We start from the raw sequence: 15,621 nt of genomic DNA on the forward strand, positions 1-15,621 counted from the left end.
CAAGTTAAAAAAAGTTTTTTTTAAAAAAAGAAAAAGTTGAGCGGCAGATACCACTTGAGAGATCAGTTTTGAAATATTGATAATATTTCAGGTGAGCATCATGATCAGATTAAAAGCTAGAATGCAGTTGTGATAATGGGACATGTATCTGGCAGGAAAAAGAATGTTATTCCAATAGTCAGAGGAGGTTGGAAAACCTTGTCCAGATTGTCCAGAATGAGAGAAGAGTAGGGAACCCTTTCTTGACCAGAAGGAAATACAGGAGTTGCTAATGATATCAGATGGGTCAAAATCACTTAGAGTTGCCATGGTAAGACAAGGAAGTTAATTCTTTTAGACTTACTAATGGAAAATTATGAACTGAAAAGCAATTTTCAGCCTAAGCAATTAGTGTGTCATCCTGTATTTAAAAAACACTTTGAAATAGCCAACAAGAGAGCAAAGAATTACCATATAAAATTTGGGTCTGTCTTGGCTTTTTTTGTAAATGCCATTTCCTCTAAACACACAAAAGGAACTGAAGACAATACTGGGATTTGAAATTAAAAGACTTTTTAGGTCCTCAATTTCCCTCTCTATTTTTGTGCTTAATGGCTGTGTAGAACAATTATTTTGAAAAATATTTTGAAAAATATACACACAAATCTATATGTAAAATGTAGGTGTGGTAAAATATACAGCTGTATATTTTACAAGTTACACTATGGGAATTTTTTTTTTCAGTAATAAAAATCCTAATGTTATGACAACAAGAGGTAGTGAAAAAACCCTTCAAACAGTAGTTCTAAGTCAACTTTTAAACTTCTGAAAACTTTCCTGTAATTCCTTTAAAATCTCCAACACAGCTTTTGAGTGCCAGCTTTGTGTTTTGCACAGTATCCTTGAACATAGCAGGAAGCTACTTGGCTATATAAATTTTAACTTAAAAAAATATTTCAATGTAATGTTTAGCTTTCATGATAGAGAAAATGTCAAGTTTTATTCTTCAATCAGACTAAAAATAGTTGAAACTGGTTTTCTTTGCATTTTGTTTGAGTTTGGGACCTTCTTACAAAACCCAAATTTTGCTAGTTAGTGATAATACAATTAATGTGGGATAAAATTAATTTTAATTTTTCTTTCAATTTGCAAATGAGAAAAACATCTGGAATCCCTATATCTCTTTAATGAGGCGCCTGCTATTTTGTTAGCATTGTTCTAACACTGCTCTTGGGCTTCAACAAAGCTCATATTATACTGCATAAAACATCTGACAATAATAGATTTATTCTATTATGGCCGTATAATATAGTGCCATGTGGTGGAGTCTTGCACTGCAGCTTAAACTTTTAAAATCCAAATTCCTGACACCATTATAAATGATGTTTTATGTAATTGAAAACAGTGTTTTTTCACCCTGTGGACTAATTTTCATTGTTAAAGTAATGGCAGAATATAATTATACAGGCTGTGAATATGGTTCAGACTTCATCTGTTCTTCCATTTCTATTGCACTGAAAATGGGGGTGAAAGAGCTACTTTCATAGATTAAAAGACCATAATAAACCCACCATATCATCTAGTCTGACTTCTTGATAGATACCATTTCAATTTGGTTACTCTGGTGTGGAGCCCAGAAATGTTATGGAGAGAGAGGGTTCTGTGCCATCCTTCCCTTAGCAGGGGAGAACTGCACTCAGGAGCCCCATGGCTCTGCTGTCCTCCACTTCTTTGTTTCTATGATTTGTTTGAGTCTTGGAAATGTTTTACTGGATATCCAGTCTGGGTCTGATAAATTCTGAAGATGGAGAATTCACTCTTCCCTTGCTTCCAGTGATAAGTAAACCCTTGTTTGAACCAGTCCCTTGTTTCTAATGCAAATTTAGTGAATGACACTGTCAGATGTTGCTTCTATTTACCTTTCTTTTCACTATATCGGAGATCCTTTCAGTATTTTTTGCTTTTTGCCTCAGGGTAGTTGTGTACCATGATCACACTGTCTTTGGTATTCTTTAATTTTTAAATGTAGATTAAGTGATTTGGTACAGAAGGTTTACACGTGGAGAAAGAGTAAGAATTGGTAACATAAATTAACCAAGATATGAATTAAAAGAAATGCATTAAAACTTGGTGATCATGCTAATTCTGGAAAAAGCAGTTTTGGCAAAGCCTTTAATATTTCTAAAATTATGCCATGGCTATTTAAATCTGAATGGGCATAATCTACAGAGAAGTTTGAGCTTTAGGCTATGCACATTATGTAGTACATCTTAACTCATTATGCAGACTTGTTATCATAGCAAGGTGCTTTGCCCAGGCTCCAAGCCATTTTTGTGGTTCTTTTCTATGCTTTACTTCAAGGATGAGCCTTGTTAATTCCTGAATGCATTTGGCTGTGTTTGAATGAGCTTAGTTTACCAGAAGATCCAGGTTGCCTGATCCTTGGTCCTTATACTTTGAAGATCTTTGTGCCATTTCCAATATTAATATTGCTTATTGCCAGATCACTTCTAATTATTTTTCCTAAAGATACGGGTTATGGAGGTCTGCTCAGGTTTGTACATAGCTAAAAAAGTGCAAACAAGCAGGAAACAGCTGTTAAGTGTTGAAAGCCATAAATTCCAGAATCTGATTGTACTGGAGACCCATTTGCCATGAGGTAGTAAGAAAGGAAGAAGTAAGAAAGGAAGAATTCTTGTTATGGTTTTGTGGAGGTAATACATTTTGATAGATTACTCTTTGTATTCAACTCCTGCTTGATTAATTATTCACACACATCCCTGAACAAGTCCCATTGGATGAGTGTAAGCAATCAATCAAGGAACTTTTAATTGAACGGTGAATTAAATTGATATTAGGCAGACAACAAATGCATTTGAGACTTGCCTAATATCTTGCCTGATTATATCTGGAGGTTTTGCTTTCTTCCCCCTTGTGTCCAATACACACTGTTCTTTCTGCTCAGTCTCCTACATGAGGTGGAACATTTTCTTTCCCTTGGTTGGCTTCCTTTGAACCTTGCCTCTCTGTTTTAGAACATAGCATGGAAATAGCTTCGTGAGTTTCTACTTGGAACATGATGCCTGTGCCAAAGCTCTTTCCTACTTTGTTCATGTGGCCAGGGGAATGCCAATGCCAACCTTTTGGAGGCTCCCTGACGTAGATACTGGAAGTCCAAGAGTATCAGCAGATTGTATTAGAGGTCCTTGATTTTCTAGGCTCCTCTTTCCTCCAGATCTTGAAATTTACCTTCAGAGTCTAGGCTTGGCAAGGAGGGAGATGCTTCTTTGGCAGGGGCTGTGGATACTGTCACGAGCTCTCCTTCAGGAGCTATTCTGCAAGAGGAGAGGATTGTAAGTGCCAGGTCCTTACTATAAACTTGTGAGTGACCACAGAACCCTCTCACTGACAGTCACTATGGCTGGAAAGAAAAGGAGATCAGGACCACCACCAAAGCCAGGGATTCCTGAAATAAGTATTTCTTTTCAGTGAAGGCTGTCTAATTACCAAGTTGTGTTTGTTAATGGTAAACAAATAGAGAGAGTACTTCAGAGACCTTGATAAGAATCCTTGTTCTTTTAGGGGCACTTCTCTGTGCTGAAAGACGATTTTGATCTAGCACTCATCAGTGGATACTTTCTTAGTTATTAACAGACTGAAGATACTGCTGACACAGTTCCCCAGGTAGCTGCCATCGCCACCAGACATTTTGCTACTCTTTTCTCTCTGGGTCTGTGCAGGACAGTTACTGTCGTGGATGTACGGTATTACATCTTACAGGTTTTGGATGGATCACATTTAACTGAAAAACAGGTAAAATCCTTTGCAGACTCTAGGAAAGTATGATTCAAAGTTTGTTTTTTTTCTCTTGAAAATAAGACTTATTTTAATTTTTTCAATCTAACTCACTCCATCTTTATTTTTCATGGGGTCTTTTGTTGGTCTCAATTGAAATTAAAAACCAAACAGCAGCCACTTTCTTGTGTGCCAAGAAAGCCACGCAATACTCAGTGCATCTCAGTACCATTGACAAGCCTCAGATTTTCTCTCTCATTCTTTATTAAGGACCATTCTTACCAGGGCTTACTTTGACAACACACAAGCCCTCTTGTGGCTCTAGGAGTGAGTTCCTACTTGTTTCCAGACAAGAGGTCTTGCCATAGCTACTTCGTACTACTGTGTTAGGGAAAAGGATGGAGTTTCATCAGGTTTTCAACATTTAAATCCTCTGTGAAGACAAAAGGTGACTTTGGCTAAAATAATATCATCATTTCAGAAAGGTTCTTGCTCTGCATACCAGAACTTGTGCACTCTTTGTGAACGTGAGTTCAGTGATGGGAACCTTGGAATAACAGATTCAGTGTTGTCCTTAGACACTTGCCTGACCTCTTTGAGAACTACATGTGAAATAATTCTGTCCCTTAGAGTTAATGAGGAGAAACAGAATTTGGTGTCAGCCAAGACCTATTCTCACAAAAATGGCTGTGATAATTTTGGTCATCAGCGGCAAGCTTGACTCACAGTTTGAGCAGAGCAGCATATATTTATTTTATGCACATTTTTTGATGCCCCAAATCAAATATGCTATATAGAACCTGCAAAGGTGAGTTTATTTTTCATACCTTCCAAAGTTTTGTTTAGCATAAAGATGATAGCTTCTCCTTTCCCTTAGCATCGCCGTAGCAGTATAATGTTGATGAAGTCCTTTGAGTTGTACAAGTAACTTCAAAGTCTTGGATAGTCTGAAAGCCAGTGGTCTTTTTTCACCCTTTTAGTGTACATTTATGAAGGAAGATTGTTGCTCGTTCTTGCCTGTGCAGAGAGGGGCAGCACATTCAAATGACTAAACAGTACTCAAAACAGTTTCCCTCAAGACCAATTCTAATTTTTTTTTTCCTCTAAGAATTTAATAGCATTTAATTTAATTACTTGTTTCTTTCCATAGACCTCACCCTTTCTGGGTCATTGCACTCTTAAATGTCAAGGGGCTTGTGTCTTTTTCTTATATTTGCGTTAAGTCTTTCAGGTGCTTAGGATTGTTTATTTCTCTTGCTGAGAGATCTGAATGTCATAGTCACTGTTGCACAAAGCCTGTCAAGTAGGATAAGAACATGAATGAAAGTATGATACAAATCTGCCACAGCTGAGTGACCTCCCCTCCACTACCGTTCTTCACATTAATAAAAACACATTCCTCAAGAGTTCAAGTTATCCTTATTCAAGGATGTCTTAAAATCTGCAAGATGTTGACGTGGCATACTAGTCACAACTGTGCCATCTCATTATTGCATTTCATATTGCATAGAAAAGATACTGCATCTGGCAGAACACGACTGAGATGGCTGTTTGTGTCAAGGAACTTCAAGACACATCATCAGATAACTTTGATGTTGGGGACTCCAGTCTGGAGTTACAAAAAGCCTGAATGAAGACATGGACTAGCACTTGAAGTTAGAAGTTATCCACCTCTAACTGGAGGTTTCTCAGATGTGTACTATACTTACACATATTCCTTCTGCTTGCCTTTCTTCCTCCTTCATGTTTTAGCATGACTCTTTCTTAGATTACAGGTTAAGAGCAACAGATCTCTTTGTGTGTTCTCACTTGTATGCAGTGTGGGCTGGTTTTCAATCCATGTGTTGTTCAGTCACCCTAAGTTAGGACAGCCATGTGAACTATACACCTTGAAAGCATTGTCTTTATTGCACGTTTATCTCTCTTCCAAAACAGAAACTCAGAATGATACAGCATAGATGAGATTCTTAAAATATTCCCCAAATTCCACATGGCAGTTCTACATATTTCAGATGTCTAACTTGTCTAACTTCCATAACCTGAGAGAGAGTTATTCTGCCACAGAAATGTCAACGTGACTGGGTACATAGACAGACTTGAATTCAACCATCAGGTGTTTTGCACCCTCAGCTTCCTCAGCTGCTCCTCGTAAGACTTGTGCTCCAGACCCTTCCCCAGCTCTATTGACCTTCTCTGGACATGCTCCAGCACCTTAATGTCTTTCTTGTCATGAGGGGCCAAAAAAATGATCCCAGAATTTGAGGTGCCTCAGCAGTGCCGAGTACAGGGGGACAATCACTGCCCTGGTCTTTCTGGCCACAATATTGCTGATCCAAGCCAGGATGCCATTGGCCTTGGCCACCTGGGCACACTGCCAGCTCATGTTCAGCTGGCTGTCAACCAGCACCCCTAGGTCTTTTTCCACCTTTTCCAACTTTTATGTTGTTTATAATGTTTTGTGATGAAATATAAAAAAAGAGTGGTCAGTGCAACTGCTGTATCTTGGTGCAAGGGTGAATTCCAAGACTAATATCCTGTAGTGGGACCAGCCTTACTGATGCAATGCTTTAAAAAACAAGCTGTAAGTTACCACCACACGTAACTGTGTAGCACTTTTTCTCAACTGGATGGTTATTGCAGCTTTAAAATTGGAGTTTCAATGGCCACATAAGCCAAATGTCTCTCCCAATACAGTGTATAAATTCAGTGTGTAAGAAATGTCAAGATTAAAAAAAGAAAAAAAAGCCTGGTATTCCACAGGGAAAGTTCTTATTAAAAACAATGAGATGTAAAACCTTTTTCTTTTTATAATCTGTAACACCATGCAATAATACTTACGTTTTGGCATGAACTTGAGAGGGAATTTATTGGAGAACGTGGGAGTTTAAAATACAACTAGGTTGTAGCTTGGCCAAGAATGTGCTATAGAATTTTAGGTTCTAACTTTTTTCTTTTTAATATAAATATGAGTTTAATTGTTAACAAATATTCACATTTCAGAGCTGAAGAAAGACCAGTTAAGAAAAGAAAAATGCAAAACTGCAGCTTCCAAAAGAAGAAGCTAAAATTAATGGAAGCTATGTTGGAAGAACAGAAGAAGTTGAGTAGAGCTATGGAAGAAACCTGCAGAGAAGTGCGCAGGATCCTGGATCAGCAAAACATCATTCAAGTTCAAAGCTTACAGTTACAGGAGAGAATGATGAATCTACTGGAGAAAATGATCTCCAAATCTAATGTGTAGTTTCCTTTGTGAATGCCTCTGAGATTACTGTTGCTACTATAGATAACCCTTTATTGCACACCATATGTGTGTCTGTTGCTCTATTCCCAGGTTTTCCATGGAAATTAAAACCCTAGTGTAATCTTAGTTAAGCAAAAGAAGAGATAATGCAGGGCGAGAGCTATCCAGTATGATAAAATTAGTGCAATATATGCCTAAGTTGAATTATTTTTATACAGAAAGGTTAAGGGATGAATAGCTCGGGGAACTGAAGTACTGTTTATGCCTAGGTCAGGTATTGTTTTGCAAACAGTGGTGTTGTATATTGCTTCACATCAAGGACTACAGCTTGATCTGTTTTAGGAGAATGAAACAGTGCATTTCTAAACATGGTAATTGCACCTTGACTTTGCTGATGATTAAACCCTGTTTTGAAACATATGCCTGATTGTATAAGTGACCTATGGTTTTTGTGAAGAGCTAGTTGGGACCATGAGGTACATCCTTTTAAACTCCATGCCTGATATGAATAGTACTCTAAAGTATTAGGGTAAAAATAATCTATTCAAATACATTTTTTGATATAAAAAGAAACCCCCCCAACCACCTTACTATATACTGAATACTAAAATGTATAGAAGATACTTGAAGTTGCTTTTGATATTAAACGTTTAATTTTTTTCATTATTAACTGGAATCTGTTGACTTAAACAACCAGCAATGAAAACTCGCATTTATTCTCTATCACAAAAGAAAAAATATTGTACTGTGTGTATATACATATATAATGTCTATCAAATGAAATAATAAAAAAAGAAGACTCTTACTTATTATTGCTGTGCAGATAGTTTGCTTTGGGACAGCAGAAAATACTGGGAGCAATAACCATGGTCAGAGGTTTACAATTATTAATTGCAGTGTAAAGATCTCCTATGCTGATGCCCAAAATACAGAGATGGAAGTCAAGAAGAACATTCAACTCCTCAACAGCAGTATTTGCTGCTGGCACGGCTCCTGTGTGTGTTTAGATGTTTGAAGGGGGGTCTGTAAGGCAGATCGACGTGGATGCACCACACGAGGGAGCCGAAGGCATAAAGGACTGTGTCTTGGGAGTTAAGATGAAGCACCAGCAGGTGTTTGGCTCTTCAGTGAAACAAGACATATAAATACCCCTAACCTTAAATTCAAAAATTCACTGGCTGAATTTCCTATATACCATTTCTTATTGTGTTCTCCTTGAAAAACATGTTTCTGCTGCATTTACTGTATAGGCAACAGTGAAGATTGGATTCAGGTATAGAAACTATAGAATTAGTACTAGGAACTCAGGCCATTTTCCATTCTTGCTATTCAGTAATGTCCCCTCTTGGAACTTTGCCTTTGAAGGTGTTTGCATTCTCCTATATAATTTAATGTGTTGTTGCCTGTGCTAAGGTAAGCTAAACTATTTTAAATCCAGACACAACAAATTAGTCTCTAATTATACTTGCTGAACAGGATAAAGGTTATGCTCACCAACCAAATTAATAATACATGGAGATATTTCTTAGAAGATCCTGCAGGTATGAAGATTAAGAGTTATTAAATATCTAAATGTGGCCCATTCCTACAGAGTTTAATTAACGATAACGGGATAAGGCAAATGTAGTAGAAAACTGAAATTGCAGAAAATGGTGGCTGCTGAAGTATAAACAAAATAACTTTCCTTTACTCCACCTTTACTACAGTAATTGCATGATTAGAAAAGTGGCAAGTATCTGTTCTGATTCTGCAGAATAGTTTTATACATTTCAAATGTAGATCTGTCAGAGAATCAGGTGAGCTGATGTATCCATGTTGTAGTGCTTCCTGACACTTTAATGTGTTTAGAGTAAGATGTAAAGAAACTCTCCCCTGGCTCCACGGGAATTAATAATATTTACTGATACTATCTACTTGAACCATAGAGCAATTAAATCCAATTAATGAGCAATAACAATGGCAACATATTTGAACCTTGTACCATAGAGTAGGTAGCCCCTCTCCTTGCATGTTATTACAGGTTCAGAGCTTTAGGAACACAGGAATGGAGGAAATCTACTTATTCCTTGCCTGCTAACATAAGGAACCATGTCATATAATCCCTTTGGTAAATGTGTGGACCTGTATCTTAAAATGAGTCAGATGTTTTATCCTCCAAATTATATGCATTACAGATGGGTAAACTGCCATTTAGAAGATTGCTTCTGGGATTATTCCTGATCGATTTATACCAATTTCTTCTTGTATCAGCACTGGTTTTGCCGCTTTATGTGGTGGTCAGTCTTGAGAGCCGGATGTTGTCTCCCATGCAGCCCTTCTTCTGATGGATAACACTCTTTTGTAAGGTAGGATTTTGATGACTGTTCTGTTAATTTTGCTCTGAGTTCATCCATTTTAAAGGTGAATGACCAGAATGATATACAGCATTCTAGATGAGACTCTGAACATTGTCTTACATAACCGCATTAAAGGAATTGGTGTTTTCTGGAAGTTGTGAGATTTTTTTCTATATAAAACATCATTTTCATTAGTTAAATTTAGTAGTTCAGTTTTAAAACCTCATCTCTCAAAAAAGGCTTTATTCCCATCAATGCAGATTATCTGTGTTTTAGCCCTGGTTTTGCCTAGAGAGTGAACATGGCCCTGCTGTAGACAAATATTATTAGTTTCATGTATGATAGAGTTTTTCTAATGCTTTTTGACAACAGGTTGAAAATTCCTTACCTACCCATAGTTCTTTTTGCTGCTGTTTCATTTGTTCCTGTAAAGATGGAACATTTATTTGAACGAAAAGTTGAGTGTTTTTTTCTGGGGATTTTTTTATTTAAGGTAGACACATCTTCCTCATCTCTATGGGACAGTTAGCTGCAGGTATAGATATTTGAATGTTTGAGATATTCAGACTAATTATAACTTGAAAGACCTGCCTAGAATTAAAATGCCTGGTAGAATTCCTGGTTTTGCAAAACAGAGACACTGCCTCTGTGTCTGTATGAGTAGGGAGTTGAGTGTAATAAATGTTCAAGGGGAGCACGTCAAGGGTTATTCAAGTTTATCGTGACATTAAAGGAACTTCCTCATGGCTTCTAGAAGTGTGATCAACAAATAAACTGTAGCATAGGAAAATGAATTTCTTATTTTCAGGGCAGTAATGGGGTCAAGTCAGTATGACACTGCTTTCACTAAATGCAGTGCCTCTATTACACACACAGATGGTGCAAATGGAAAAATTAAATAGCAGAGGAAATATACTGCCTCGAGGCAGGTGACTTTTGTAAGTGATGCAAAAATAGAAGGAAAAGGAGCCTGAAGAGGCAAATGAGGAACATGCAAGCAAGTAAGGAGAAGCACATTGTGGAAAAAGATGGGAAAATACATGTTGGGCAAAGGGGCAATGTAAATGCCTCCAAACAAAACTAGTAATGATGGGTGAGAAGGAACACAACATTTTAAAAGACAAGAAAGTGAAAATAAAGAAAAAGCATAATGTTCAAGGAGAAAAGTCAGAGGATGAAAAGCTAACACTAGTGAAATTCTGTATATTTTGAACAGAGAGCTCCTACAGATAACTTAGAGAAGTTATAAATGGTGTACAGCGAGAAATTACATTTTTTCCCACCAGAGAAAAATAAGTCTCTGGACCAATATTTGGAAGCAAAAATATTTTTCACAAACTAGAGAGATTAAGTAATTTGCAGGAGGATCCCATTATAATTAAACAGCATTTTCTCATTTGGTTTTAACAATTTTTTGGTTAAAATAGTTTGTAACTGTTTTTTTTTTTTTTACTTCTTGACCTCAAATTGGAGAAGCATTTTAAGATTTCAATTTATTTCAGGCCTTGCCAAGTTTAACAGTTACCCACCAAACCACGCAATATATTTATGGACAGGAATGTCTTTTATAATTTTCTCCATAAACTGGTGTCTCTTTTGCAAAGTACAAAACCAGCAGAAAAAAATGTATACAGGATTTAAAAATTATATTTCCAGACTTAGTCTGCCCAATTTGGTGTAGGCAAATAGCTTACAACTCTGTAACCCAAAGTTGACAGCCTGGTTCTGTGAACAGTCCCATGTTCTAAAGACAATGGGACTACTCAAATGAATAAATATATTGAACTCTGTACATATATGTTTGCGAGATCAGCTCCTATGCTGATAATGTAATGTGAAAGGCAAATTTGAAAAAGAAATTTAGGAACATTTGGTGGTGTTATGTCAGCAAGTAAATACTAACCATCTGGTCTCTAGATTGCTAATCTATTTCCCCTGATTTTATGGGTAGCATACTTCCTGTGTGTGCAAGCTTGAGACTACATCATTAAACTTTTGTGTTGATCTTTTTTAGTGTTTTAACAGAAACATTTAAAATACTTTGCCATTTTGGATGTGAAATTTTCTTCCCATACATAATTTTTCTGGTTGGAAATTTTTCATTCTACTGCAGCTTACTTTAAGGTGTTTTATTGAAACATATTTCTAATAAGGATGAATAATTTCAGGTATGTTCTTTAAAAAACAGACCAATAATCTGCAGTGAATGACATCATTATCTAGGACCAAGTAATTACTACCTATAGGATCTCAGTTTCATCCTAGTAAAAAGTGATGTCATAGAATCATATAGTACCAGGTTGGAAGGGACCCTGGTCCAACCTTTCTTGGCAAAAGCACAGTCTGATTGTTCTCATTGTGAAAAAATGTCCTCTTTTGTCCAATCCCAGGACAAAATTTCCATCATCTTTGTAGCCAACTTTTAAATACTGGAACATGGCAATAAGGTCTCCCCTAAGCCTTCTTTTCCTAAGGCTGTACAAAACCAGTTCTCTCAGCCTTTCCTGTTATGGCAGGCTTCCCAGTTCTCTGATCATCTTTGGGGCCCTTCTCTGAACCCTCTCCAGCCTGTCCACATCTTTTTTGCATAGTAGGGACCAAGACTGAACACTGTATTCCAGGTGTAGCCTGATGTGCTGAGTGGGATAATGCCATCTTGATCTCTGCTGGTGATGGCCTTGTTGGTGAAGCCCAGCATCCTGTTGGCTTTCTCTGCTGCAGCAGCATCACCCTGTTCACTTATATTGAGCTTGTTGTCCACCAGGACCTGCAGGTGCCTTGCCACAGACCTACTTCCCAGCCAGAATGATCCCAGTCTGTGCTGCACTTCTGGTTTGTGTTTTCCAGGTACAAAACATTATACTTGTCCTTGTTGAACTTAATAAGGTTCTTGTTAGCTCACTCTTTCAGCCTACCCAAGTCTTCCTGCAGACTGGCTCTCCCTTCCAAAATTTCCACTTCCCCACTCGGTTTGGTGTTATAAGCAAACTTTATCAGGGTACACTTGATCCCATCATCCAGATATTTTATAAAGATATTGAACAGCCTTGGACCCAATATAGATCTCTGGGGGACCCCACTTGTGACAGGTGATCAGTTTGAAAAAGAGCTATTTACAACCATCCTCTGGGTGTGGCTGGTCAGCCAGTTCCCCGCCCGCTGCATGGACCATTTGTCTAGACACTAAGACATCAATTTCTTTAGGAGAGGGCTCTGGAAATCCATACTGAAAGCCTTGGAGAAATCCAGGTAGACAATGTCCACTGCTCACCCCACATCAACCAAGCAGGAGGTCGTAGGAGGAGATCAGGTTTGTCAAGCACAATTTGCCCTTGGTGAATCCCTGCTGGCTTTTCCCAATCATGTGCTTCATTTGACTTGTGATAGCCCTCGGGAGGATTTCTTCCACAACTTTCCCAGGGACTGAAGTAAAATTGATGGGCCTATAATTTCCTGGATCTTCCTTTAAGCCCTTCTTGTAGATAGGGTGACATTAGCTTTTTTCCAGTCTTCTGGGATGTCCTGATCTTCACAGTTTCTCCAAGATTATGGAGAATGTCCTTGCAATGACATCAGCCAGCTCTCTGAAAACCCTTGGGTGCATAATGTCGGTACCCATCAATTTGTAACAGTTCCCAGACCAGCTCTTCTTTCACTGATGGTGGGTCTGTGCTTACATAAACCTGGATTTTTGTTCCCTGGACCTGTGGCCCAAAAGTGCTGGTGAAGAATGTGTTGAGAATTTCTGCCTTTTCAGCACTGTGGGTGACTAATTCACCTCTCCTGCTTAACAGTGGGACAATATTTCCTTGTCCTTCTGGTTGTTGTTTATGTTCCCATTGTGGTTTTTGACATCTCCAGCCAATTTCAATTTGAGCTGAGGTTTTGCTTTTCTAACTGCATCTGCACACCCTGGCAATGCCCTGTTTTTTCCCTCTCTGATACTCTTCTCTTTGGTTTTGAGCAGACTCAGAAGCTCACATTTAAGCCAAGGGGGTCTCTTTCTCCACCTACTTCCCGTACCTTTAAAGGGCATGAACTGGTTTTGTGCTTCCAGGCGAGTGTTCTTGAAAAACTGCCAGCACTCACAAGCTCCTTCATCTTCCATGGAAGCTTCCCAGGAAATCCCTCCCAACTGAGCTTTGAGCAAGCTGAAATTTCTGACTATATGTTGTTATTTTAGGGGTAAGTTCTGGATTGCTATGCATTCCAAGAAAAAAAAATGAATTGGTGCATACTATTAAAAGTATAAAATTTCCTACATACTTAAATGTTGAGAAGTACTTATCACAGCTTGATGAAGGCTTGTTTCACTGAGGGAAGCTATAGAAATATCAATTTTCTATGAACTGCAAAGTAAACATATTTAGAAAATTAATTAAAACTACTTAAAAAACTCTCCATGATCCTCATTCTTCCCCCTACAGGTTTTACTATAATTTATCTTTAATTCAATATAATCAGATTAAATGCAATCTCCTTTATGAATGTATAAAACTTTGCCCACATGAACTTATGTGGTGTTAACTATAATGCTTACATTTTCTTGAAACTTATATGAATAAGGTTTTATATCCTTCCTTTTCATTTAGCTTATCTTGAAACTTCACTAGATGAAGATGAAATAACCACTATTAAATCTTCCACAGAAGTAACTGTCCATATAGGGTCTAAATCTTCATCTCATCTATTCAAAGGTTTAAGCCTCTTTAGAGCTGGTTCACATTGGTTAACATTCAGTAAAAAATGAGACTGAATTTCACCACAGTAGAAATGGCGTAACACAGATAACACCAGAAATTATGCACTTGTTTTGTGTCTCCTTGCTGCCAAGTTCTGGTGATTTGGTTTATGCATTCTCATGAGAATAAGCCATGGCCTCATTTCAGAAAGGTGGTTAAAAAGGGTACAATATACACTGAAGGACTTTATTCTTAAGCAGACTTTGCTGTTGTAAGATTGCCTATGTGTGTTCATTCGTGCAATGAACAACTCCATACTTGTGGTTTGCTTACAGAAGGGTACCAGCATCTTCATTTGACAGCCCTGTGCTGAAACATGAGGAACAGCATGGTGCCTAGTGAAAGTTTAAATTGCCTGAACACTGGTGCAGTGTTCCTCAGCAGTACAAGAAAATTCCTCTCTGACAGTTCTTATAGGCAGCCATCTGTCTCCAGCTATTGCTGTGCCTCTGAATCTTTTAGCTGGAGACACAGCAAAGTCTTATGATCTTTCTTGCCCACTCCAAATCAAAAGGAAATGTATTTGATGTGTAAGGTATGTAGTTCAAGTTCACTATTAAGAAAAAATATGTCATAAAAAAAAGCATAGGCTAATTTTCTATTTCAGATGAAATTAGGATGTTTTGGTGGAGCACTGAGAAATTATTCTGCTTTATATAAGTACATCTTAATGAGTTTCATATGAGTTTTAATTTATGAATTTATACTAATAATCATGATGATTTTTACCTAGAATGAGCAAGTATCTTCTAATCTTAAAAGCCATTCAGAATCTAGTTATGAGGTGGAAGAAGATGAAGTCAGCCTGAGCTAAATCAGATTTGAGAGCCAGGGCAGAATCCTGTCATTCTGTGTTATTAGGCATGGGCACTGTTTGTACAAAAAACACCTTTGCCAAGGTGGACCCAAGTGTCACTGTGGTCATGCCATGCCTTGTCAGCTGAACTACAGGAGAAGAGATTAGCACAAGCAGAGCACTGCTTCCGGCAAATAAACTAAAGACAGACCGAACTTGGTCCAGAAGGACTTTCTGTCTTTGAAGTTTGGAGATGAAAAGTTTGGATGAGAAAATGGGAAAATGTTTGGACTTGACTTTGTCACATCCTGAGTGGAGCAAGGTAAAATGTGTTCTCTGATTCCTGGGTTAACTACTGATTGTAGAGGATCCCTCCTCATCTCTTTAATGCTGCACAGTCTGTCCTGGACACAGAGTCTCTTACCAGGGGAATTATGTTAAATAGGAATATACAAAGTCGATTTCTCTATTACTCATGTCACCCTTCAGTGCCTCGGAATCTCATTTTCACTCAGCTTCTTTTCATGAAATCATATGTGAACATGGAGAACTCTCAGCATGTTTTTCCCTGAGGTTTATGGATGTGAGTGACATTTTTAGTGTAACATTTGTCATCATGGCCAGTATTCGCGAACGAAGATTTGGGAAAGGTCTTTTACCGTTCGAGCCTGCGCAGTGGATTTTTTAGGTGAGACACAGTGTGCGCTGAACTGAGCCCACCCTTTAATCCTG

At 37.9% G+C, this 15,621-nt stretch overlaps 1 protein-coding gene across 1 annotated transcript in view; it reads left to right on the forward strand.

Moving 5' to 3' along the window:
- The window catches only part of MSANTD1 (Myb/SANT DNA binding domain containing 1), a 33,117-nt gene extending 25,303 nt beyond the window's left edge, over positions 1-7,814 (forward strand). The window contains 1 exon segment of the mRNA XM_039385976.1: positions 6,775-7,814. Within this exon segment, the coding sequence (XP_039241910.1) occupies positions 6,775-7,015 (241 nt within the window). The 3' untranslated portion in view covers positions 7,016-7,814.
- The last annotated feature ends 7,807 nt before the right edge of the window (positions 7,815-15,621 follow it).

Source organism: Pipra filicauda, unplaced genomic scaffold, assembly GCF_003945595.2.
Source record: "Pipra filicauda isolate LSUMZ 115617 unplaced genomic scaffold, ASM394559v2 scaffold459_size522612_pilon, whole genome shotgun sequence".
Lineage (NCBI taxonomy): Eukaryota > Metazoa > Chordata > Aves > Passeriformes > Pipridae > Pipra > Pipra filicauda.